The sequence below is a fragment of the Halictus rubicundus genome, chromosome 16, assembly GCF_050948215.1.
Source record: "Halictus rubicundus isolate RS-2024b chromosome 16, iyHalRubi1_principal, whole genome shotgun sequence".
NCBI classification, from domain to species: domain Eukaryota; kingdom Metazoa; phylum Arthropoda; class Insecta; order Hymenoptera; family Halictidae; genus Halictus; species Halictus rubicundus.
This window is the reverse complement of record NC_135164.1, coordinates 9,493,221-9,520,553: the sequence shown is the minus strand read 5'-3', so window position 1 is coordinate 9,520,553 and position 27,333 is coordinate 9,493,221. Positions and strand designations below refer to the sequence as shown.

The following is a 27,333-nucleotide window of genomic DNA, read 5'->3' as shown; positions in this document are numbered from 1 at the left end:
CAGGATAAAGAAAGACAGTGGCGATGATTAAAGATTGCGGGCTGATGACGTTTCAGTTTGACGGGGACGCGAGCCGAGCGGTGTTGCAGTATCCACGGTTAACGGTTGCGAAGTTACATTGCGTTTTCCGGCTACTTAATGCACAGATTGCACGGGACAGCGCGGCGGCTGTGTTTCGTAAGTTGATTTACGATGGAAGCGATCGTCACGGTCCACCAATTTAACAATTAACCCTTAAGTGAGTCGTCTCTCTTGTTTCTCCTCGACGAAATATATTTGTCTTTGATCCTTCCAATTAGCAAGTCAAAGATATCACGATGATCAATGCGTTCATAACCGGTTTAGGATTAACTTAGACCGGAGCCCGTTTGACGCTCGCCGACGCGACGCGACGCGTCTCTCTTCTTTCTTTTCCGGCTAACACATCTTGTCCTCCTTGTCGTTCGCACTCTCTGTTATGCCCCGGCATACCACGCGCGACTTCCCCTTGTCCTTTAACAAGAGCCTCGCGGCGAGGAGAATATTAATTAACGCCGTTGATCGATTCACGCATGCCCCGGCTAAATTAACGTTCATACAGAGCTCCCGATTAAATCGGCCGTGGCCTGATAAATGAGTTGCGCGCCAACAATTCTTTCAGAACGATTTAGCCACTAATTAAGAATCCTCGATAGTCGTTCCAGGAATTTTAGGACCTCGCAATTCAACGATCCTTTCGAAGGTCCTCAGAATTCTCGAATAACCTGCAGGATACCTTGGGAGGCCTTGATGACTTTTTAAAGACTGCTCAGGCTCCATTAGAGAGATCCCGAGGACATTTTTTGAAATATCGAGGGATCGTTGAAAGGTCCTCTTAGTTCTCCAGGGGCTCTAATTTCGCAAGGCCCTCCCAAAGATACCACTTGAAAAGATTCCCCATCACCTCAAAAAGTGTCTAAAAACCCGTAAGAACGATCGAGAAGATTACGAGTGACCCAGAAGATTTCCTTTCACCGGAGAAGCGTAACAGAAGTGTTTTCTCAACGATCATAACTCCATCCGAGGAGAAACGTATTCCAGAAATAGCCTCGGGAGTGCGAGTGAAATTTGCATCAATTAAAATTGGTGATTGAAACGAAGACGATCGACCGTGCGACACCTTATCGAATAAATATTCCGGCAAATAAATTGCCGCGCTCGCTTCGGAACGTCGTCTTCTCGTTGCCATACACAACATTGACCGGCTGGTTTTATCTCCCGGCTCTTTTTTACACGGTTATCTTCGCTCGTCTATCAAACGTATGCGAACGGCATTTCCGAAAACGAGAGATAGATCGAACGGTTTCGCAATCGCTGACTCGAAATTGTTTACACCGTAATTAACGTAAGCGAGAATAATTAGCGAGCGAATCGGCAAATGAGCTCCGCCTGATATTCCTATCGTTGGCTGTCATAAGCGGCATAAAAACACTCGTTACATAACGAATTAGTATACATCGGTGTGTCGAAGAAGTCATCTTTTTATTCGATGCCTGTTATCTCGCCGACTCTGTCACTTCCCCCCCCTCTCTCTCTCTCTACACTGCCAACAGTTTGCTTCTTTTCGCTGATCGGAGCCAATCAAAATGCTAATTAATTTTTTGCTCGCCTCTTCACCTTCGACGGTTTCCTCGCCGGCGGATCTACCGCGGTCCCGTTAATTAATAATAATTAGCGACCGGGGGGGTTGCGTAATCCTCGAGTGTTCCTCGCGAGCATAGCTCACCGGTTCCAGGGAAATTACTTTTACCGTTCGATCGACGGAACCAATTACGGCGATCGTTGAGTGGAGAGGGGATAGTTGCGCAATTGATAGTCGATCCACGTGAATCAATGAGACTTTAACGAGGTCAGTGTGCCGATAAATTACCGGCAGAAGCCGGTGTTTGTTTTTGCAAATCGTGTTGTGAAATCGCTCGACTGGCGATGTCGGTGCCCATTATCGTTCGAGCATTTTTCTATTACAAACCGATGCTGTTTATTTAATTTGCCACGAGCGAGATATCGCGATCCTGTTCCCCCTTCTTTCTGTTGCTCGCGCGAGTAGTTTTCCTGCTTCGGAAGACTTTTTCTCGTTTCTCGCAACTCGCAACTCGCGACACGGTATCTGAAATTATTTTTAAATGAACGCGTTCGAATAATCAATTATCGGGTGAAATATAATTGGTTGTTAACGCGAAAGAACTCCCCACCGGGATTATCGCGTTAATTAATAAAAATTCTGGATCCTTTGTGTTGGTTCTGTGAGCAGCGTCGCACACTACAAAAACAGCCGGAGATAATAGCGTACGGGGGAGCCGCAGATACAGTATCTACCCTGAAATTATTTTCTGTAAACATATTCCCGTCGCGGACGAATAAATCGTCGGAATTATTCCGCCGAACGATCCACGGCCACTGAAAATCACTAACCGGCAGAAATCGACGGGTCCGTCGAAATAAATTTCAGGTGGAATCGCGTGTCCGATCTCCGAGCGTAAAGCCGGCGGATTCTAAGAATTTCTAACGCTCGTTAAATTTCGTCCCCGAGGAGCGGTAGCATAAATCTCTCGGCTCGCCAAAAATTCCGTCGTGCACACCGAAACCCGAGGAGTTTTTGACCGATGTCTGCGGCGGACCATCAATTTCCTCGGGATTCGTCAAAATACACCTTGGATTCTACGCTTCTATCAGGAGGAAGTGATCGGTACGTAAATCAAAACCGAATTGACGCAATCGGGTGCCCGGAAATCGAATCGGCGCGCATAAAGCCGACATAAAAATTAATTTGCAAACCTGGATCGTCGAGCTAACGAGACAGACCCTCGACAGCTTTGCTACATCGGAAACAGATTTATAGATCTTTCGATTAATAATCCTAACACAAACGATTATACTTACCCGATTGATTCGCGACAGAAATTGCCATCTCGACCGGGAAGATTGGCAAGAAATTCTCGGCTGTAAATCATAAACTTTTAATTGGACGTATTGCCGGCAATTACGGGGCTTAACAAGATTCGAGGTTTTTCTTCCGTACGATTTGTGTCGATTAAATTTCATGCGAAATCCCATTAGGGCAATTATTTCCGAGAATTGTATAAAATAAGCAAACAGGTTGCGGAGTCGTCGCGAGATGCGACCGACCACAAGTTAATAATCACCGGCGGGAGGCGCGTTAATTATCGAATAGGTGTCGCGCTCGGCGGCGGATACATTTAGCAATAAAGTAGCGTTTTCGCGTTGGCAGGCGTCGATATCGGAATAAAACGGCACCCGTTGTCGAATTAACGCGGCCGGAGCTCGGGCCGGGCCTTAATGACCGATTAAAGGCGGCGTTATGCAACGAAATTAATTATCTGCCGATAAATTCCTTCCACGGAGGGTGTATTAATGATCGCGATAAACCGCGTGGCAGAAAACACGCGAGGATACAGATTGCAGATTATTTCGGCGCCGTGCTGCGTGTTGGACGGCCGATCGCGTGTACGTGCACGCGAGTACAAGCGGCTCCTTCGACGTCCACGTCCGTTATAATCGTCCATCTAGCCCGTTGACGGTCAATTATGCCTCTCGGGAACGCGACTTTAAACTTTATTGAAGTTCTAAAAATCTTATTAACCATAAACCCCCGCGCGCTTTCCTCCGTTAGACATTCCGCGCCCCTCCGGAAAAAACTGGTCGCATTCGTAATGCACCGGGTTTTATTTCGCATGGATCGCGAACCAGCCGCGCCAGATAAGCGTAGCAACATAATTGCCTGTAAAATATAATGCTCGAGTTTAATCGCTCAAACGAATATGCGAAATTAGCAAGAAATCGCAGCCGTCGCGCCGTCGGCTCGAGACGTTCTCCCCGTGCCGGCCGTTTCATTTTTATTATTAACTTGCCGACTGCCACAGATTCGAAGATCGAAGCCTCTCCTTCGCACCGCCTGCTGATAAAATCGATGTGAGATTTTTCTTCACTGTTTCATGGAACAAAAGCGAGGAACAAGTTCGGTCGCATTTATGAATCAGATTGCTCCCAAATTGCGTCTCTGCGTGAATTTGTAGGGGATGAAAGCCGGCACCGAACCAATTAACGGTGGCTAAAATCGGGCCGGATCGAGTCCACGTTTCCTCGAGCGGAGATCCTCTCGAAATTGGCCGGGTCAGTGATAGCTGAGAGTCTAAATCGGTCGAAAACTCGGAGCGGAGGGTACGAGAGCTCCGAGGTAAATCATCTTATCGGTAATTAAGCGGCGCACAACGAGGTCTGTCGCACGATCGGCCGCAGAACTAACGAGTGATCCCCGACGCTCTTGTAATTATGTAATTATTCGAATCGCGAGAGGCCATCTCGCTGTTCCGAGGGTTATTGAGCGGCCGCCGCGGCGGAGCAAATTCCAGGAATCCCGGCGACGACGCGACGTCGTGACCCGAGCTATAGCGAATTTCATTCCGTCCCGGTTCTCCTTCTCACCTTCGAACAACTTATTAAGCCGGTGAAATCGCGGAGATCGGCGCATCGATGCGAGAAAGATCGATCCGAACGGCGATTTTCCAGATCCGGAGATCCAGGGAGATAAAACCAGCGCAACGGTTTTACTGGTGGGCCAGCGAGAGACCCGGGGCCCCCCTTCTTTTATCTCGCACGAAAATAATCTTCAGGAAACCTCGGGAGTCGCGCGAGAAACGAACGACCGAACCGGACGAGTTGCTCGTCGTTAGGGCTAACAAGCTACCTGGTAGCCGATACCGGGGCAGCAAACAACGGCCATCGGCTAATTGTACGATTTAAATTCTGATAGGTGTTATGGCAGTCGGGGGAAACCGGCTGACAAAGCTCGGTGCGTGGGAATGCTAGAGGAAACAGAGAAAAGCTCTATAATGTTCCTAGACATCTTATTGTCTTTGTGTCGGAGAAAATAAGCTCTGTATTCGCATATAATTCCAAGATAAAATTACTGAAATCCGATTGTTCCAGAAGACGGTCTCGGCCGCGTGAAATGCGCGGGACAATCGGAAGACGTCGTTAATTAGTCGGGTGGCCGGTCGACGCGCACCTGTAACGACGGAAACGGACAAAATTCCCGGTCGCTCGGTTATCGATCGAGCGTGTAGCCCCTGGAAGATAATGCGGCATTAACCTGAACGGATGATGCGCGTCCTATGGCTCGTAGTTAGGCCTAACAAGCGCGAGTCGGTAGCCTAGGCGATATCATCTGATTGATGTTATCTGGTTACATGAAACGGCGAGCAAAACAGGTAACCGAGCAATCTCTGGTGACCGGCGACTAATTACGCGATTAAAATTCAGGCGTACCGAGCGGAAGGCCGGAGATGACTCGCTGGAAACGAACTGGGGGAACCGAGGAGGGAGCAGCAGGTTCGATAAGCACGCCGATAGCACCGCGAGGCCTCTGTTCCCCGTTCATCAAACGGAGAAATTAAAATGTCCAGGGGCGAGCCCCCTCCCCACCCCTTTTCCATCCTCGCTTCTCTTCTTTCGACCGTCCCGACACGGTGTGCTCGTCCATGGCAAAAAATCTGATTAAACTCGGAATCGTTAATTGGATGCTGAGCCTTTCACCGTGAAATTGGGCAGCGTAAACATTTCTCGGACCGAGATTTAACGATCGATTGACCCTGAACCCCCTGTTAATTAAATATAATATCGCGTCGGATTCGTTATTAGGATTCCTCATTTTTTTAATTGTAAATCTTCTTTTTCTCGGAAGAATCATAGGAAACGAGCTGAGCGAGGTGTTACGCTTTTGTAATTCGATTTGGAAGACCACTCGAGGGTTAAACTCGAATAGAGAAGTTCAAGTTGTTGGGACGATCGATCAATTCTGGCCGTCGCCGAAGATTCATGATTTTTATCAATCCTAATTCAATCGTGACTCGTATTTCTTGTGAAACCGAACGCGGCCAACAAATCATGGCTGTTTAGCTACTCGATTAGCGGTGACAGTTAACGTCGAGTCTGAGGATAGGGGTGAAAGGGTCCGATTAGGGTGCTGGTAGAAGGGCGACACAGAATAGGGAGCTGGTTAAGAACGGTACGATGGTCGTGACTCCAAAAATTGAACCGGCAGCCGAGTCCTCAATCAAATCACTTCATTCATGCTTAACACCTCTCCTATTCCAAATGAATCCTTTCAATCGATGGGCCTAACCGAGTGACATAAATTCGAAGAACTTTCTCTAAAAATCTGTGCTTAATACGCGAATCAGCCTCGACGCAGGACGAGGAAGGATCGATCGATTTAGCAAACGGTCTGGGCGGTTCAATTAATATTTCTGTGGGAGCTAATTCCCCGAATAAAGAAACTATAAAACCCGGTCCCGTATCGGTGATTTCCGGTTGAAATCCTCGAGCAGACAATTTGATGCTCGAAGGATCGCGAGAGGAGGCAGCGACCGTGACCAATTACAAGTAGATGAGATCGGCGGGGAGGCGAGCTGGCGTGATAAGATAACAATAAGAAATTAGCGAGCGATCGGGAGAGGATGCTCCCGCAAAGAAAGAAAGAGGAACGAAGAGAGAGAGAGAGAGAGGGAGAGAGGGGAGTTCGAGGAGCGGACGGGCCACCAGACGAAAAAATTCGGAATATTTATGCTCGGTATTATTAGCGTACGTTGGCGATATCTCGGTGGGCATCGCTAATTAGGCCGCGCGAACGGCGCTCGGGCCTTTCGGCAAACAGTGCTGGCTACTGTCTTTAAAGGTTCTCCACGGGCGCAATCAAGATGGTGGCGCCGGCCGCCCGGGGTGGCTCGATTCCGAAACTAATTGCCACGGCTAATTTATTCCCGCGACATGTACGCACAGAGACGCCATTCTCGGCTGCTCCGCGTAATCGTCGCGACGTAATCGCGGGACAACAGAGTGCCACCGAAACGGGCCAGACGTTCGCCTAAACGGGCTCTACGCCACGGCGTCGATTGCCATCGGGCCCCAACAAACCCAATCCTCCTTTTTGTAACGCCAACTACACCGTTCGACAATTTTTTACCTTTTTCCCCCGCGCTTTTCCTCCATCGACCTCGGTTTCGGAGAAATTTCATTTCGAAACGAGAAGCGACGTCTCCGATTTTATCTCGAGCTGCTTCGACCGCGGTTTTCGAAGACCATAGCAACCGCAGAATCAATCGTTCAGTGGGGACAGTGACGCAAGGCTAGTCTGAACTACACTTCATTTATGCTAAACGCGAAAAAAAGTTACGCAAACAGAGATACTGAAATGTTTCCATTCATAGATGCCGAGCAGAAAGAAAACGTTCTTGTTCGCAAGGTCGGCGCACTAACTTCGATAAACCGCGCCACTGTACACGCATTCGGGGAAACATTAATCGCAAGCATCGATGTATCATTAGTCGTTTTATTAGCGCATCGTTTATCGACAGTCACACCTACCGCACCTTTTTCAAAATGATTCACGGTCCATCTGCTCATGGTTGAGTCATAGTCGAACCGCTTAATACATTTTTAATCAAGAAGTCCTTCAAGTTAACCCACCGTCTGCACGCTGGCTTGCGTTTATATTCACGAATAATTTTTTGACTATTCCAGGCTTCTATCTGAATCGTTGGAACGTCGAACGTCACGGAGGGTTAATGTAACAATTAGGAACGTCTAATGGTTCCGACCCCGGTATCTGCAAACTGTCGAGAATGGCTCATCGATCGTCGGTCCGAGGATCGCCGAACCTGTTCGAGAAGATCAAAGAAATTTCGCCGAGTTCTCCTCGGGTTGCGTCATCAATGCGTCCATTGAAAACGGCCCACGATTGCGCGACCGTCTGATTAGCTGGCATTCGAGGCAGGACCTAACGAATCCAGCTTGCCAGTCGAGAAAGACAAATTGTCGACGTTCGTACACGGAATTCCTCGGTCGAAAAAACCGATCGGAAACACCACGGGTGCGTGTATGTATCTTCCATCGAATTTCTCGGAGTCTCTCTCGTTAAGGCTCTCCCTACGCGCGGATGACCAAAACTCCCGTGTATAGCTCGGCCCGTCACGCCGGATTATTAGCCGTTAACGAGCAACTAAATTCGTTCGATTTATCGGCGATCGAGAGCCACGGGGGAACATCGGAGCCGTTTAATTGCCGCCGGATAATTTATTCCGACTTTCTAATCGCGGGCCAATACGGAAACAGTCGCCGCCGCCGGCCAGAACAGCTGAATCGACGAGCTTTTCAATTAGCCGAACCTGCTAGCGAATCCCTCGTTGACACCGTGTCCCGAGCGGCAATTAACGCTATCCTGGATTTTCGCAACGCGACTCTCTCTCTTTTTCTCACTGGAGAAAATATTGGCAATAGACTTACTGGATAAATTCCGAGCACAAATTGAGAAATGAATTGTTGAGCTAATATGTTTATTAAGTCTTGGATGCTCAATTTGTATTCAATTCTAATTTGTATGGCCCCTAAATTGGATCCGCAGTCCAACAATCTTTTGGCACCGTCGGAATTCAGTTGGCTGCGATCTCTGGCAAGGAGAGGGATCAAGATCGGATTCCCAGGATCGGGAGCAATCAACAGACGTTTCGTTCGATACGATTTATTAAATAGACTCTTCTACTCTCTCGGCGACGGTTTTACATTTATACAAAATTGGAAAACGGCACCCTCCGGTGCCGAGCTTACGCTACGCTCGCGTCGTACGCTCTCGAGCCTCCTCGTATTTACACAGGGCTACGCTCGCATTCCGTTTGTTATTTACAGAGTTATGTACAAGCGTGATTGGCACAGATTCACGTTTCGCCGGGGGGCAAATCAGAAGTTCGATCGGAGGCGTACCCACCACTTGGCACGGAATTTCCGACTTTGGGAAGTCTGAGAACTCTGGCGTTGACGGCTCCTCTGTCGACAGAGGCCCTCTGTCCTAACTTTGGTCCAGTTCTTCGAGAACTCTCTCCTGGCTCCTCTCCGCTTCCAGCTCCAGCCTCTTCTCAGTGTTCTCTCTTGGATCGTCCAGAAAAATCACAGCTCACCATCGTCATCGTGTTTCTTGACTCGGCATAGAAGCATGTCCGTTCACAGCGGAATTTGTTCACAGTCTCGGACACTTTGCAGAACTGGAAAGTCTGCCGAGAACCGAATCCGAGGCTGGTTTCGTTCGACAGGCACAGCCTCGACCGATTGCTCATCGAGGAACGATTCCTCGCGACGCGGAATCGTCTCTTTGGAGGGGATCTTGGTGGATCACTACCGGCTTTCATTCCCTGGACGGGTGCTGAGAAATCGTATGATGCGGCGTCAGACCAGGATGAGACAGCATTCCGACCGGGTAGAGGCTCGCCGGGCCCAGCAGGCCCGGATGGGACCCGTACAGCGCCGTGTGATGTTGCCTGACCGCCGACATCCTCAATTTCTCGATCTCGGCTTCCTGCATGCGTTTCGCCTTCGCCCGCCGATTTTGAAACCAGATCTTCACCTGCAACAATCAGACAACGGCCGGATTTGTACTCGAGAGCGCTACACCACCAACCAGGCTGCACGATGTCACGCCACTTTGTTGCGCTCGCGGTTTCGCGGACCACCAACCCTCTATACTTTTTGCCTCCTTGCTAACCGAAGGCCCCCTTTTCAATCGATCGCCAAAGTGGATACCGTCTTTGTCCCGAGCACAAAGAGACACGCAAAAACGCTTCTTCCGGTTGCAACCTTGTTCCAACCGTCGGAAGTTGCGGATTTCAGAAATCCCGGCTGACAGTGCATCGGGAGAAGAATGTTCAAAAGCTATATTTAAGAAGTTATGTATTGTACAAAAGATCGTATATCTAGGTTCGATACTACCAAGAGCAATAGAGTCGACGAAATTCTGTGGTGGACGTTCTTTCGCGGGGATCACGCGAAGTTGAAACATTCTCCGGCGTCTCCTAAAGTGCAGAGAAGCTGGTTCGGCTCGAAAATATCCCGGCCATCTGCCGCACGAACTATAATTTCGGGTAGTTTTTCCGCGCGGATGGATCTCGCTGCCACCCGCCTTGTTTCACGAGACCTCGACCCCTCGACAGGCGGTTTATTATCGGCGTTAGTTTTGAACGGTGTCGGTGAATCTCCAGAATTACGTTTTACGATCAACGTTTCTCATTTAGCAGCGGCGTTAACCGACTGGCCGGCCGGCTCCCTTTATTCTCACCGCTTTCGCATTCTCTCATTCTCTCTCTCTCTCTCTCATTCCCTCTTGCGTATGCCCTCGCTCGCATACTCGCTCGGCTCGGCTCGGCTCGCATGCTCGCACACTCGCGCGCGCGTGTTTCACGAGTCAAGGGTCCCGCACTTAACAGATCTCGCCAGATGCGGGGTAATTAGCGCGCGTAAGCGTGCAGTATCCGTCGCTGCCGGCGAAGAAACACGGTAATTTTATTAATAGACTACAAATTGCTTGAAACCCGTCCGACAATGGTCCGCGATGATCGACCAATTATCTCTCGACTCGCTCTGTATCTCTCTCCCTCTCCCGTTGCCGGGCCCGATCCTCTTGCCCGACGCTATTTCGTCCGCGTGTCCGTCAACGAGGTGATTCATTCTACGCCCGGCATTGTCGCCAGCGAACGGAGCAATACTAACTCTTGGCAAATTCGCTCGGAAACGCGTTTACGCGAGATAACTTGACAGAATCGAGCCGAGCAGCTTTTAGACGCCGAAATCTCTCGCCCGCGGGAATCGCTCTCGGGAGCGAACGAGCTGACGATTTCACCGAGTCAGAGTGCTCCCGGTAAAATTCTACCTCGGCGTCTTCAGCCTTTGGCGAAGCGTTTAAAGATCGTCCAGCACAGAAAGAATCTTTACTAGAGCAAACAATATCTACTTCAGATAAAAATCCGCAGTTGCCTACAACTTCAGATGCCCGTACATCGTCTGCATAGATCGTCTGTCAACAGTCTAATCAGCCTGTTGTCGATCAAGCCATATAAAAATCGCCTAACCCCTTGGCCTACTATATCGACTCAGAATTACGATAAACATTTCAAGCAAAGTCTACTGAATATACACATGACTCATTTCTTTAATTATCTTCGTCATTCTCAACCTTTAACCCACGGTGAAAATAGAGGAATGCAGTCGATGTGAATTTCCGTGTTCTGCCAGGAGACAAGTAAAAATCCGACTGGAGTGAGACAGAAATTTAATATCGCCGAGGCGAAGATGCACGGAAGATCGCAGAGGTTCGAGGGGAAATAAGGATCGTAGAGAAAGGGTTCTCACCTGAGTTTCCGTGAGATGAAGCGAGGAGGAGAACTCGGCCCTCTCGGCGACGCTGAGGTACTGCCTCTCGGTGAACTTCTTCTCGAGCGCGAGCAATTGTTGCGTGGTGAAAGGCGTTCTGGGCTTCCTGTTCGGCTTGTGTTTCCTCAGGTTGCACTTGATCTTGGCGGGTTCTCCGTTCTCTGTAACCGAAAACGGAAGACGGTTCACGCTCGGAGGACAGCTCTCTTGACCAGTTTCGCAACGGCGAGGCGGAGACGCGTTTCCACATAGACACGGTTCTTATTCTAGAACACCGTGCCGACCGCAACGTCCTGTTTTTGCCCGTGGCCGGGATCGCGGGAGCACAGGACTTTTTAAAGGGGTCAATTCATAATTTTCCCGGCGGGACCGGTCGCGGCGCCCGCAAACCGGCCTCATTATCTTTTTGCCGGCCGACCGCAAGATCCCGGCCGCGAATTGTTCCTCTAACGCCACCGCTTGTATTCATTAGCGAGGATATATCGTTCCGGGCGCGGAGGTGTACACGTAACAGTTACCCCGAGCCTTTTACGCGGTCGACGAATAATTTGCCTGCCGAACGATTTTCCCGAGAGATCACGAAGACCTCGGTTGCATCACCTGCCCCGAACGTTTTGCCCCGATATTCTACGATCCAGACGACGCTGGAAACAGGCCTCGGCCTTCTTGCGGGGCTTTTCTTCTGACGAAATTGAATTACTTAAGTATACCGACCGAATACGAGCATGGGATCGTTACGCTTCTCCAGGTGTATCTTTCTAGTCATCAATTTAAAAATAGATGGCGGAGGAATCTCAGAAATTTTCATAAAAGGCAGAGCTTCTATATCCTAATAAATTCCACAATTAGCAGAAGAACTAAAAGAGAAATCTAACTTGACCAAGGAGAAGCCTTGTTATTGTAAAAAGGATAAAAATCAGGATCACAAATCAATCAACGGACAGGGAGCCCGAACAGTTGGCATCGAGGGAGGGGTCGCAAATTGCGAACAGGGCTCGATGACAAACCAAATCATCCCCGAGGATTCAACCGGAGACTCAAGAAGGCTTGTCATACAACGGGCCGAGACAATCGAGCGCGAAACACCGACAACAGCTCCTCCTTCTCCTCCTCCTCCTCCTCTCTCTCTCTCTCTCCCTCGTTCTCCCGGGGGTGGGAGAGGAGATCGCGTCAGAATATATCGGTTATATTCCCCGAGATTTGTCTCGAGACAATTGACAGATTTGTAGAACGGAGGCGGACGGCTCTAGAAACGAGAGAGAACCGAGGCCGAGACAAAAGGCCGCCTCGCTTCTGAATTTCAAATTTTCACCGATCCCCTCCCCCGGGCCTCCCCCGGGTTCCATCTTGATGTTTCGGGGGCTCGGAGACTCTCGGACTGATGGTGGAGCCTTTTGAATTCTTAAAATGTTCTCGCCTCGATTTGCAGTTTGCCAAGTTTTCAGAGTGAATTTTTCTATGCGTTTTAATTGAAGTCTACAATTCCATTTTGACTTGGCACAACGTAAACTAGAAGGGGAATCGTACGACAACTATTGAATCCATAACAAAAACGAAGCCACAGTGTTCAACAATCTGCTTCTTCTCTCGTTCTCCGAGGATCCCAATTAGTCTCGGTATTCGAGACTCTCTCTCTCTCTCTCTCTCTCCCTCTCCCTTTCTGGCTGTCCGGCTCGTTTAGGTTTGTTTCTACGGCCGCCAAAAACGCGGCTCGCTCGATTTTAATCCGGCTCGGCGATCGGGAATGCGCATTCGAAATAATTAGCTGATCCCCGGGAGATACCGTGGATCCGGCGAGATGATCCAGAGTGGAGGAGTAGATCGCTGGTTGATCGTTGCGCAACCAACGTTTTGCAAATGATAGCTCCGCGATCCCATCGGCCGATCACCGGGCGCGTTTCCGCTCGCCTAATTGATCGCTGGATCGAGGGAAACGCGGACACCTCGCCTCGATCCTTGGGACCAGTCCCGAGGAACGATTGGAATCAGTGGAACACGGAAGAAATTCAATTATCCAAACTTAACAATAAATTACTAATACGAATTGTGACTTTGTTTATGAATTTCTTTGAAATGCTCGTTAAAGTACCTTTCGTATACTTGTCGATAAAAATTGGTTAACTTGCGACTAATTTGCGCGTTCCATTCGCGACTCGGATTCTTTTCATGCGATTATCGGAGAGAATCGTTTATCGAAACACGTTTGCGATTAGTTCGAGAGCTTCCTCGCGCCATAATGAACCTATCAGCGTGCTAGAAAGCCTCCGGACGATTTGAATCTGCACGTAGGAGCGCCTAATAACGCGATTATAATTCCCCGAGATTTTTCCATGTAGGGAACAGTAATTGGACGCGTCGACGGAAGAAGAAAGAAGCCGTGGTTTCGTGGAAGCTGCTCCAGTTGCTCGGAAAAGGAACGCGTTGAATGCATCGGTGGCCGGAATGCGCTGATTTATGCGCGCCACCGTAAAAAACCAACCCCCTTCGGTATCGATTTTCATGCAAATTACTGAAATAATTAGCTGATCCCGCGCAGATATCGGAAACACAGTGGCGATTGTGAAGGAGAAAAAGGCAAGGTGAAATCCCGGTCGTCCGATCGGGCCGCCTCTTTGTTGCGTTGCGTAACACGTTTTCATGGACCACGATTTCTAATGCGCTCTTATTAGCCGATCGGCCACGATAACGAGCGGCCTGCGCGGATTTACTCGGCCCGTTAATAGAAATTTATGCCCCGGGACTACCGCGATAACAACTCATAACCGTTCTACCCTGACAAATGCGAATATTCAACATCTGCGCGTCGATTCTCCTATGTAAACAGTTGTTCGCGCGATGTATACTGTTAAGAAACGAGAATATTGAATATTTAGACAGTTCTTAATAGAAATTTATGCCCGCAGGCTAGGCGACAATAATCGCTATATCTTGACAAATGAAAAGTACAATGGATATCAAATATTTACAAGTCGATTCTCGTACGAAAATGATTTTCCTAGCCAACATGGCGACGCGTACTGTTCCGAGGTCCTTTCACAGGTTTATAAAGAAGCTGTTCGAGGCTCTGAGCTATCGCAACCCTTCAGCCCGGCCCTAACCACCGCCCCTTTTGCGAGAACAGTCAAGCTGGAGAGAGACGAAGAGTTTCAAGGGTTGCGCAATCTGCGGGAGCACCCTCCGCGAGAGGCCATATTTCAAAATTACGCGCGTTTCCCCCGTATCACTCGTCCCGGTGAGCCTTCGGGCTGGCTCGCGATTATGGTCGATTGTATTCCGCCCGCGGAGCTCCCTAAATAGCGGCGCGGTCGGCCAACAATGATCTATAAATTGATACCGGGACGCTGAATCCACGCCGCGACGCGATATTACGCATTGTCGCCGGAAAAAATACGCCGAGCTTCGATTTTTTCTCGGAGGAAAATCCTGTTCCGAGTCTCGATTATAAATTATTACAAATCAGACCTGCTTAGGGGTCGTAAATTTCAATTTGTAAATTTTTTAGGATAAAAGGAAGCGATGCGATTTTTAGTTTTAGTTATAGGTGGCAATTGAAAATTCAAAAGAGAGGAAATGTTGAAGAAAGTTAAGGTTCACCCAACATGCTATGTATGGTGATCCCATACAACCTTCTGGTTCATCCAATCTACAGGTTGTTCCAAATCAAATCAAGCCTTTTCAAGCTAAATATTTTTAATAATGTGAGTACAGATTTCCTGTTGATTGACTCCAGTGTACACTCTCGCCTACAGAGCGTTCTAATCAAGCTCGAATTTCTAAAGTAGAGAGTAGGTGTTTAGAGGACCCAATTAAATTGGCTAACGAGGTAATAAAATAGCGGATTTGTTGAGACTAGCGCGGACCAGTTAGCAGAGGACTACAGCTCGGTTGCAACACCTTCCACCCAATAATCGTCCATTGTCCGTGTCGTCTGGATTCCTCGGCGCCTCGGCAAGAACCGAGTCACTGTTCGTTCTGCGCCGAGTCTGCGTGCGTTCGCCGCGTCGACGACGACGACGACGACGACGACGCGAGAAAACTTTGATTGCCTCTTTAACGAGAGCCCCTTCGCAATTATCAAGCCGCGACCTCAATAATTAGTGTTAACGATGATTCAATCGCGGCGAGTCATCCGGCGGGACGCGAAGCCAGTGGCGCGCGTGTTCCGAGAACTGCATTCCTTTCCCGGTGATTTTAGGTGAGTAGGTTTCGTGTCGCGCGAATTGAATTGCAAATGCACACGCCGCGCCGGCCGGAGAGCCGCGCGCGGTTTGATCGACAGTCTCAATTTATCAATTAGCGCGCGCAGCCCGTCGATTCTCTTTTCGAAACCGACCGGGGACCGTTTGAAATGTCGTCGCAGTGCCGCCGCGCTCGGAAATATTCTCGAACCGCTCGGCCGCGCGCCGTGTAATTGGCCTGGAATCCCGCGACGACGCGATTTCCAATTAATTTCGAGCCCATTAACCTTTTTTCGCCTTCCCTGCTTACAGGCTCCGCTATCCGCGCGGCATTGTCTTCCGTAGCTTTTCCCCGTTTACTCGAGATTAACGAGTGGCGATTCAGGAGAAAGTTTTCGCCGACTGTGTTACTATACTCGTTTAAAGTCTGCGATCGCTTCGTATGGAATTAGACTCTGCAAATTCTATGCATTTATAACAAAACTGTGCGGGTGAAAAAGTGGACTCTTTTATTTGGCTTCTGCCTGATGCAAAAGATCCGCAGGCTAGTAAAATTAGTCATTGAAATGGTAACTTGTGAGTGGGGAGGTAGGTCTATTTTTTTTTTTTAGAAGAAGGAAGGAAGGGGGTAAAATCTGCGAGCGGAAATGCTCGAAGATCGGCGTTTGGCGGTTACGCGAAAATAGACGAGGAAAGGAATCGCGGGGTCCGCGTTCGTTTGACCCGACTTCCGTCCGAGCGTGTCGGCGAGCGGTCCTCCCAAAAATACCCGGGTGTACGCCGAGAAAAGCAAAGAATGCCGGGTGCCGTCGGGTTGTTCATTGAAGAACGCATTCGCGATCAACGGCGAGTTCCAGACCGGATGGCCGGGGTCGGGGCCATCTCGCCTCGCCTTGCCTTCTACCTTGGCTTGCCTTGCTTAACGAGTTTACGATCGGACCAGTTTCGGGCCTGGGCTCGACGCGAACCACGAAAAGAATCCCACGACAAAGATCGCGTCGCGATTGGCCGCCGGCCAGGGTGGTTTCAAAGGCGACCCGAGCGCGGTTGTCGTCGCCCTAGCAAATGGCAAATAGCGATCTCCAAAGACCGAGCTGGGCGACACGAGCAAAACGAGCAAAACATTACACCCCGTTCGCATCATAAGGAACAATGAAAAATAATGCAAAAATTTCAATCGAAACTCGTGCAATTTGGTGCTATAAGAAGACCAGTGGATCTATATAAAATACCATTGCGAGTATATCTTAAAAAGTGTTAAATCTTTGCGGTTCGAGTCGGACTCGACTCGAAGAATTGACTTTTGTCCAGTAGAAAAAGACGAAAAATCTAGTGAACGATGCGTTGGAAACGAGGAAACATTTCTATCGAAAACTCACCGTTGAGGGGCCCATGATGGGAGAAGTGCGAGGGGAAGAAACCGGCGGTGGCAACCGCGGCAGCAGCGGCTGCGGCTGCGGCTGCACCCTGATGTCCGCCGCCCCAAACCGCCGGATGGAGGCTCGGTGGGATGCCAGGGATGTTCCCCAGGCTGGAAAATCCTCCGATGTACGCTGGCGTAGGTCTGACAGGCGTGGGACTGGTCCCGTGATGCTGGTACTGCAGGTCCTCCACGTCGACTAGACTATTTTCATCATCTTCTTCGACATCCTCTGTCTCCGAGCACCTGGACCTGGCCTCGTGAGAGCTGCTCCTCGGGCTTTGCGATCCGAAATCCGGCTGACTGCCGGTGGACACCTTGGAGCAGGCGACGTCGGACGTCGACACCGAGTCCGTCGAGGTCTGAGCAATGTAATCGATCGTCCTGGGCGTGGATCTGCTACCGGGCGACCCTATCCTCTCGGATTCGGACTCGGAGTACCTGGAGAGCAGTCTGGAGTCGATGGAACTCTTCGTCTCGCACGCGTTGAACAGTCTCGCTCTTGGATCGTTGATTCCAGGCGACACAGAGAGGTATCTTGTCCTGTATTCGCTCGGATACCTCGACAAGTTCGACGCGATCAACTGCTCCTGTCTGACAGGCGAGTAGGAATTGACCGGCGAGGACCTGGGTGAAACCGAGGACGTCTCCCGTCGGGTGTCCGGCTTCTTCGTGTCAGCCAGAAGCGCCGCGACGGAGAAACTGAGCCGGTGCACCGGCTTCGAGGTCGGCTGCGGAGCCTGGGCCTCGTTCGAGCCTGGACTGGTCGATGGAGGCGTCACCGGGGAGGTCATCCTGATTACTGTCATTCTCAGACCGCGGAAAGAAAACGTATGCTCTTCACTGAATCACTGTGGCCGTCGGGTCTTCTTCTGACTAGTCTCTCATAGTCCCGAGAAAGTCGGTGCTCACAAACTGTACGCTGCAGCTAGAACGAGTGCACTAGCTCTTCTGTCACCGTGTACAGTGTATGTAACGAGGATGGGAGTGCACGGGTCAACGGCTCGGGTAAATCGTCACTGGGTCTGTCGCGCGTTTTTGACAGGTGCCGGGATCGACGGATCGATGGATCTCCAACCAGCTGACCTGCTGACTAGCCTCTATTCGACTCGAGCTCTCCGTGTGGACTGACTTTGACCATCGCCGGTCGCGGCGCTCCGACTTTTTCGTTTTGCGGGTGGAGGCGCCGAGCTAGTGGGGGCACCGTTGTCCCGAGAGAGACGGAACGACTCGAGGGAGGGGGCGACGCCGCGAGAAAGGGGAAATCGGATAGTGGGCGAGGCCTGTCGAGCGAAAGGGGGTGGGCCTCGACCGGCCCCGCCCTATTCGATTCGCTTCCTCCGGCGGCGGAACCGACTCTACACCGATTTTTCCTGTCAGGGATAAGTTTCTTCGTCGGGAATGCCACCAGCCTGTTCTCAGAGGAGGCACGGAGGGCAGGGATTACCGTCGACCAGCCAAAGTGGGGGCAACTAGGCCCTGCGAGAGACCAGGGGAGAGGGGGAGATTTTATCGCGCGACTCGCTTCTCTACATCGGAGACGGTAATGAGCGTAATTGACCAATTAGAGCCGGTGATTAAGACTCGAAAAATGCAGACTCGCCGAGGGAATTTTCGATCCTCCTCCTCATCCTCCTCCTCCTCGGCCGCTGTTATTGATCCTGCCTCTATCATGTTTCGTGCGTTTTTATGGTGTTGTTCGAGTAGTTTCGGAACTACAGCTGCTGTCGTAGACGAGCATCGTGTTCCGAGGGTCCCTGGAATCCTCGGAGAACCCTTCATTGGGTCAAATTTGCCAGAGGTGGTGTGTTTTTGGAGTATGCTTCTGTGCAGGGATGAAGAAATTGGCGAATGAAATTTACTTAGGATCAGCACAAGACACCGCTCTGACCAAACAAATAATTTCAACTTTATGGAACATTTGGGGCTGCCAAAGCAAAACTGTTAGTGGATTAAGGGATGAATCCAGGAGAGAGGGGTGAAAGTACATAGCTGGGACAGCTCTTTCCCGTGGTATTTCGTTAGCTGTTGCAGCCAGGTGTATCGATTGGTCGTCGAAGCAGCGGTCTCGGCCCTCAGACCTCGGCTCTGTAGCTCTCTCGGCTCTCGGTCGTTCATCCCCCTAAATCGAGCTAGCCGTCGAGATTTTGGGGGTGCACGGTCGCTCGTTTGTTCTGACGAGGTGGCTGGCGCTGAGATCCCATCGTCGCATCCGTCCGTCATATTTACGGTGGACCCCGCGAACGCGAGCATGACGCGAGCATAGTCGACTCTCGCCTATGTGCTCTCTCCACCACCTCACCCCCCGATAAGCAAAAACAAATGCCTGCCGATAGGGGATGCCGATAACGCGGGGGCCCCCGAATAAAACCTCATAGATGCTCTTCCATTTGCGCGGAATTGGCTCGAGCCGTAAATTTCATCGCGCGAACTTCCGCCGCGCCGCTTCGCAACGCTTCGCAACGCTTCGCAAACGCTTCACAAAACGCTTCGCGCGCCGTCTCGCGCGCGCTGCCACCTCGTCCGCCCAACGGCCAAGGGGATCGATATCTTTGCTGGGATCGATGGAAACCGTTCCGTTCGTTTCCATCGGCCGTTGTCTTCCTGCTCTCCACCGCGCCAACTGATCTGCAGCCCTCTCTGCAAATTATGGGGATACTCCTTATCACGCTCCGTTTTTTTCAACATTCGCTGATTTATCGGAAGGCCGGGAAATTCTTTCGATTCCGGATCCTGCAAACTTTAATGAAATTCTGGTCACGTGCTGGTCAAGCTGTTGGGCAATCTTCACCGTTTCAGAAAATTATAATTGAAAGTGGCCACCCAGTTATTGTGACATATACTCATTTTGTGTCAGAAATCCGCAGTCTCGTAATGGATAATAAATAAAAAGGTCGTCGAACGCGAGCCCAGGTGATTTTCTCGTCGGTTCGAAGCAGCGCGGCAATTAATTGTGCCTCGGACGCCGGCGACTCGGCGATAACCGAAAGAGCGAAGCCGGAGGAGGCCCGATTGAAGCTGTCGATAGCGCCGCGGCGGAATAAAACCTCATAGACGTTCTTCCATTTGCGCAGAATTGGCTCCAGCAATAAATTTCATCACGCGAACTTCCCAGTGCCGTCTCTCCCCCGCGGCTGTCCGCTCGCCCTCTCTCGCTCCCCCTTTGTCGGTGCCGGTGTAAACTCGCGGGAATTTATGGCGCTAGAAACTGCAGATTAAAACGGTAATTGTACATAGTTTCGCGCGGACAGATCGCTCCGCGCCCGGGGAATCGGCTTCGCGAGCACGTTATCGCCCGGCGTTATGGCTTATTGAATTTTTTACGCTCCGCGTCCACTCTAACATTCTCTCGAAAATCTCCCGACCCACGATGCTCCCTAAACTAAAATTTAGTCAATTTATGCTGTTCCAGATTTCGTATTGGGACTTTGCAAAATTACGAAACAATCGCCGGTAGGTAATTGCGTGAACAGCTCTAATTACAGGTCGAGACGAGGGGCGCCATTGGCTTGGGCGTGAAGTGATTTGGCGGAAATCTCGCATAAACTCGGTGCTATTATAATATTGTGTCGTCGGGAGTTAGAGTTGTCTATTAGCGAGCAGAAAAATCGATGGCCTGTAAAGCGTAATGGCTGCCGCTAACGAAAGATAGCGAAGTGCCCGGTTTATAACCGCTTTACGAGCCACTTTATTGCCATCGTGATTTCGAGCGATTGACCGACGCCGGCCTTACTGCTCGCCGGGGAAGAAGCGATATTAACGGAGCGCGGATTCCAAGTGGCACAAATCGAATAAATATTAATCTGCGATCGGTATTAATATTCGCTAAATGAAAACCGAGCAGCGCGGTCCGACGTTCGTTATCCGACGTTGATAAAGAAAAATGAAAAATGTATGAGCGAGTCGAGAATCGAGGGACCGACATCGACGAGCAGCGATTAATAAAACGGAGAAGCTAAATTGGAGACGTTCGTTCTTTCAGCGAGCTCGAACCGGTATTACACTCGATTTGTCGAGGACTTATTTATATATCGGAGAGGAGAGGAATTTTTCCCGCGAGACGGTTTCGTATTTCGCCGGAAAGAATTCGCGCCCGGGAAACTGTGACTCTCGAAATGCGAGCACAGTCGGATGGTATTACGATCTAGAATTTTTAGGGACGGGATCGAGAGCAACGCGAGCCGACACTCACGTGTCCCCGGCCGGGCATAAATATTTAAGTAGGTCGGTATGCTACTTCCTCCGGCATTATATTCGAGAATATCGGCTGAGTTATGCCGTGTGACGTTTACGACTCTATTAGAATTAGTAAATCAATGAGTTGCCATTGTATACGATAATTCCGCGGACTTTCACTAGCCTTGAGTCGATACCTTCTACAAGGTGGCCGGCAAGTTATCGATAATAAAATATACAAATCTACAGTTTCTTCTGTGATTCTCTGAGAACGATAAAACATCCGAAGAGGGCACAAAACGATCCGTACTGTGGTCATTATTGGCACAACTTTGGCTCAGAATGAATTCATGGTTGATTCAGGCTTGCTCCCATCGCTAATCGTTTCTAAATACGAGTCGACGTTGGTCGTTGTTGATCGAGCACCCTTGACGTCACGGTGTCGCAGGAAACGAGTGTTTTCTATTAGAAGGCGGCCAAGAAAACGACAAGCAGGGACGAAGAGTGAGAGAGAGAGAGAGAGAGAGAGAGAGAGAGAGAGAGAGAGAAAGGAAAAGAGAGACAGGGGTACGCGCGTTATTAAACATCGGCTTCCCAATAATTAAAGAGAACACGAGCGAGATCGGGAGATGTGGCTGGCAGCGCATGGAGAGGGATGGGCCAATTTGGATGGTTACCAAGGCAAACGATACGTTAAATAGATAGGACGGCCGAACGGTGGGGAAGCCGACATAATGAGGACCACCCGCTAGCTCCGCAAGACCTACTCGGTACACGTACTCGGTGTGTCACCGAGTTTCGCCAGGCTTCGCTCGTCGACCGCCATATTGCCTGCGAAACGCGTTCCGCGATTCATTCCCGCGGTAACAACCCTCTTTCTCAACAAGTCGAATCATTATCTTTTCGCAACAAATTCGAAAACTCGGACGAGCCAGATGCTCCCAGAACCTGCCAGAGCAGATTCGATCGGGCTCGAAACTCGGCCGATCTTGGTGATCCACCTTTCGCTAATTGGTTTCCGCTCCGAGGAATTAGCTCGAAGATAATGAACACGCCCTGGGAAAGCTTCAGCATTCTACGTAGAAACGGGAGGGACCTCTGGCGTTGTTTGTCGTGCTCGAGGGAACGCGATCAGAAGTAGATTTTTTTTACGACTTCGGTAGACTTCTGGAAATCTGTTTAATTGTAAAAGCGTTGAAGGCCGGCCGAAGAACACCGCCGACAGATAATTATTCCGGCGAGGTGTATTTGTTTAAAATTTATGAGGCGTCCGATTGGGATCTTCGGGACGCGTTCCGACACTTGTTGGATCGGGGCCTGCGGGTTCGTTTTCTCATGGCACAATGTAACGATAACGATTTTCTGGAATCTCGGAGGCCGGGAGACCGGGTCTCAGACAGCGGCAGCGTAATTTATACGGATTCGTGGCACGTGAGAAAGAGAGCCGACTTCCTGGACGCGTTACGATCGCGACACCCTGTACACAGGAACGACAAAGTGCCACGTCGCGGCCGTTAATTATTAGCGCGCCGCTATATTGAGCATGAAAACACTATTTCTTTCATCCCGGGGGGGAAGATTCGAGTCAAATTGGCGTTAAAATTGCAATCACGGTGGTCCGTCTCCAGCCCCGCTCCCTCTTGCTCCCTCTAACCTCCCCTTTTCCACCCCATCTGGCCACCGAGCTGTTCTTCCTCCGTGTCCTCATCCTCGTCCACGGAATTAGATCGTCTATTCTCAGAGGCGCTCCGCACGCCGGACGTATCTAGCTAAGAGCCGTTTAGAGGGATAATTTCTCCCCGGGGCGAAAAACGAACAGCGGGGGTGTGCGGCGCAGCGCGCGAAACGTTTGTGATTGATCGCGCCGGCGATAATTTACGTCGTCGTTTCGACAAATCCTATTAGCGGGACAGCGAACGGTCGCTGCACCGCGAATCTTGTCCAAAGATCTCCGTCCCGACGTTTCGCGGACCTGCAAACCACTTCTTTTCAAATTCGTTCTTGTACACTCGGAAGAGTTTCACTCCCGAGGGTTCGTAATTGTAAAAAGAAATATCCCAAAAATCGTCTTTCAATTCTCTCAAGGTTCAGACTTTGGTAGACCCGGAAAGTAAATCCTTCTCAAAACCGATCCCCGACAGATCCAGCACGATCTCCCCTCCCTTCCCGGCTGAAGGGCGGTGGTTCGATCGAGAAATAAATCGAGACGACCAGGATCGAACAGCGCGTAGCGTCACTCTCGAAAATGAAGCTTTACGAGCCGCCGTTTCTCTTCGATTCGTTCCAGTTCCAGGGCGTTCCGACTTAAACGAGAGAGCTCGTCCCACGTTCCGAGCACGAGCAACACGATCCGCTCTCTCGATCCGATTCCCCGGCTCGATCGCGGAACGCGACCGTCCAGAGGGAGGCTCGTTTGTTTCAGATTTCTGCTGGCTGGTCCGTCGTCTCTCTGCTTGTATTTCCCGTAGCCAATAATTGAATATTGGAGGTGGAATGGCGTGGACGAGGACTGGCGTCGTTGCCGGGGATGGACGAGGTCGTTGGGAAAGAGGGTTGCTTCGTTTTCCGACAGTGAATGGCCAACTAGAAAGCGCAAAAATAAAATGGACCCGAAAACGCGCGATTTTGTCTCGGCAAAAATATTTACACCCCTGAGAAAATTGTTTAAAGCGGGCGAAAGTCCTAATTGAGACAGTAAATAGTCCGATCAGAGTCTACGCTGTGGAATGGGCCCGCCAATTCAAGAAAACCGTTTGATAAACTGTCCAGCTAGGTGAAAAAACAAATAGAAACGATAATCTCTTTGTCGTCGCAGGGCCCTGAAAAGTTGGCGTTCGCCTCTGTCCAGGGGCTGTCTGACGGAGGACGTGGGGGTGGGATGAAAGGGGCGGGGGTGGGCTGGCAACGCAGCAAAAGGCGAGCGTAGTCGCGAGAGCCGCAATGGTGGAGAAAATCGATATTTTAATTGGACAAAATAATTGGAACGAGCGAACGAATGGAAGATCGTAATCTCCGGGCTCCCCTTTTGTATTGGCGAACCTGCGCACCCCGTCCCCACACCCTCCCGCCTCCCATCGCCGATTCTCTGCTCCAGCCTACTCGATCCACCCCCCGACTCTATCCCCGTTCCATAGCTTTCCACCCCCTCGCTTTCTGCGCGAGCCATTTCACGTCAAATCGCGCATCGACTAACGTCCTGCTTTTCGATTCCACGTTTTAGGGGTGGCTTTTACAGGTGAACCGGTGGTGGAAATGGATTGCAGAAAATTCCCAGAAAACTCTTTCAGTCGTACGTTTCGTTGTTAAATTCGATTAATACGCGTGGGAAAACCACCCTTGTATTTAACTGAGACTGACTACCCTTATTTTCTGCGATTCAGACTGTTGCAAAGGGTTCTCTCGTTCCTCGCAACCTAGCTGAATTAATCGTTTAAATTTAGCACAATTTTACCGGAAAATGGTAGTATGGTAAATCGATTTTTAGCGAAGTAAATCCTAGCGCTTCGGAGCAACGTTTCATCAATTTATCTGAACCCGTTGGAGGAGGAGTGGAGTCGAAACGAGACAGAAATTCCGCGGATCGATTTCCGGCGGTTCGCAGTAACCGGCAGGGCAAGGGCACGCGAGCGCCGCGCCGCGCCGCGTAACGCTCGATAATTTCTCGTTGTTTCCAGTTAATTAAATTTCATTTGGCCGCCGCCGCTAAGCCGCTTTCGCGTCGCGGTTGATCTCCCGGCGGCTCGGCAATTGACTCTCGTCTCTCTGGCCGGTTCTACGTCGACGCGGTCAATTTCATCGCGACCCAGCCGCGAAATTAGAATACGCCCCCACAGAAAACCGCCGCCGCGCCGGTCCCTTCTCGAGACTTCAAAGAGGAAAATCCTCGAGTAACTGGCTTAAGACGTCCGAGAGACTTTCCTCTGATGCTTTCCCGAAGACGAGGCCAGGCCCCCTGTCATCCGAAATCGCTCTAATCCCCACTCGATTTACGGTTTCCTTTTCCACCTTCTTTCCTTCGTACCGAATTTTGTTATTCGCGACATCGATTCCGTGGTTCGTGGCAAGAGGCGGACGATCGAGAGCGAGTTGGGCGGGTTAAATGTGAAATGAGCCGTTTAACACGCGGTCGGCCGTTTATAATGTGTAATTAGCTAACTGGTTTGCGAATTAAACCGCTGCACGGCGCTGGCACGACTGGTTTCGAGATCGCGCATTCCCACATCTCCCCGGCCTCTGCAAAGCGAGGGTTTCGAGCATGAGAACATGGCGGATGCTGCGACGCTTGGAAAAAGCGATCATCGTACTAACACCTTCTGTTATTCACAAGCATCCTCGAGCACGTTAAAATAGCCCTCGATGCGACTGACACAAATTTTATTAGTCTAAGCGTACCGAAATAACAGTAACTCATTAGTTCTCGAAAAAATCACGAAGCGCCCTAGTGGAAAATTACAGGGGGAAGCTGGGGACGCGTAAATCTCCCCAGAAATTCCTAGGACGAGCGGCCGGGGTCTCGGCCAATTGCAAGAGGCGCCCAAATATTTTCGCTCGGATTTCACGCCGTTCGAAATGGAGCGTCTCCGGCGGCCTGAAGGGTAGAACAACGGAAGGGAAAGGGAACGATCGTGGTTGGGAGAAAGAGGGCGAGCGGAGGGTTCGAGAAGGATCGAAAGGGAAAGGAGGACGGTCACGGTCGAAGGAAAGGGTCGCGGCGAGGGCGCTAGGGCAGTCGACACCTCCACACGTGCTCGCCATGCGTGGCTAGTTAGAAAGGCGCCTAACAAGTATACTATACACCGCGCGCTGGGAACACATATATACTTGTTAGCCCTTAACTGGTCTACCAACCGCCCCCTTCGCCCAGATTCTCTAATAGTTCATTTGTTTTTGCCCGTTTCCGCTGCCTGCGGCGCCCTTTTCCCGAGAGCCTCCGGAACTGGCGGCGCTAGTGGACAGGAAATGGGCCTGTTAAAACGCCACTAGTCTTTTTCGAACCGAACCTGGTATACGGATTGCTATACTTATTAGGTCAGTGCAAAGCTGAAAGATGAGAGACCCAACTCCATCGACTCTAGTAGATTGTTCGCAGCTTTCGAGTTGATCGAGAGCTCGTTGAGCCTCTTGGAGAGGTCGTAAAGGTCGATTTCGGTAGCGAGGATCGATCTTAAAACGCTGGCGCAGCTGTCAGAGGCGTTCTCGTGTCTCCGGTGGCGGCGGATCAGAGAGGAGTGACGAAAGGAGGCTCGTGAGCCGCTCTTGATCGGCGCGAAGAGTTTTCACACGGCTCGAGAGTTTTGGGAAATCATTAATATCGTTTGGAGAGGGTGTCCCCTCGGAAACGGGCTCGCAGAGTGCGCGACTCGTTAATGGCCAGGCCACGGAAGCAAACGCGAGGCCGAGGAGAGCGAGTATGCGGCCGCCACTTAATGCTTCCGCCTGGAAAAGGTTTTGTTGCCGCTTTTTAAGGCGTCGCCGCGGCCGAGATTTATCGCGTGTTTAGATCGCTCGACGCCCCGCCAGATTAAAGCATTAAATATAACCGTGCCACGGCAAGCGACCAGAAAATTACTGCCGTTCACGCGCGCCCGAAGAAAAACCCGAGTGCTCCCTTCGTCCCTTCGAACGAACGCTGCTCGATGCAGTCTACGATCGAACGGGATGGTTTGTTCTGTCTCCCAGAACACTTCGGTGCTCTAATTTCTCCGAGTTCCTCGGGGATCACGAAACGTCCCCCAACGTTTCGTCGGACTCGTTTCCAACTGTAAAAAACGCGTTCTATTTTCCTCTGAACTTTTTAAGACTCGAAACCGTTTCAACACTCCGGATTCGCTGCGTGCATTACAATTTTTCCCGCCAATAATACCCTAATTTCTTCGATCTCGAGATCTCCGCGAGTACCCGCTATAGGAAACGTAATGATTACACTATAAAACTGAAAATTACCATCGCGTACTATAATTAATAACAAACTGCTCGTCGGAGCCATGCTAAATTATTCATACAACTCTATGTTAATTTTGCTTCATTACGTGAACGAAACTTCTAATCACCTACGATCCCCGCATGACATAATAAAACCATCCGAGCCTGCTACACGCTGTAAATTGCGTTCCTTTGGCTAGGGAGTAGTTTCGCATCTGGCTCGATACATTAAATCGATACATTAAATCTGGCTCGAATTCTATCGCGTTGTCGGTGTCAGTTATTAGCAATCGAACATAACTATCGATGCAGCGTCTCGTCGGGCTACCGTAAAACTCTTTTCGAGGAGCATTTCGAGAAGAATTTTACTCCGGCGGATATATATGGGGTGCGGCGGGGCTGGTCGAA

At 50.4% G+C, this 27,333-nt stretch overlaps 1 protein-coding gene across 1 annotated transcript; it reads right to left on the bottom strand.

Moving 5' to 3' along the window:
- Positions 1-8,479: 8,479 nt before the first annotated feature.
- On the bottom strand, positions 8,480-17,942 carry LOC143362296 (uncharacterized). Its single transcript, XM_076802326.1, has 3 exons — positions 16,787-17,942; positions 11,209-11,390; positions 8,480-9,430 (listed from the first exon to the last, which is right to left on the bottom strand). The coding sequence occupies exons 1-3, from the start codon at positions 17,634-17,636 to the stop codon at positions 9,212-9,214; spliced, it is 1,251 nt and encodes a 416-aa protein (XP_076658441.1). The 5' UTR covers positions 17,637-17,942; the 3' UTR covers positions 8,480-9,211.
- Between the last annotated feature and the right edge of the window lie 9,391 nt (positions 17,943-27,333).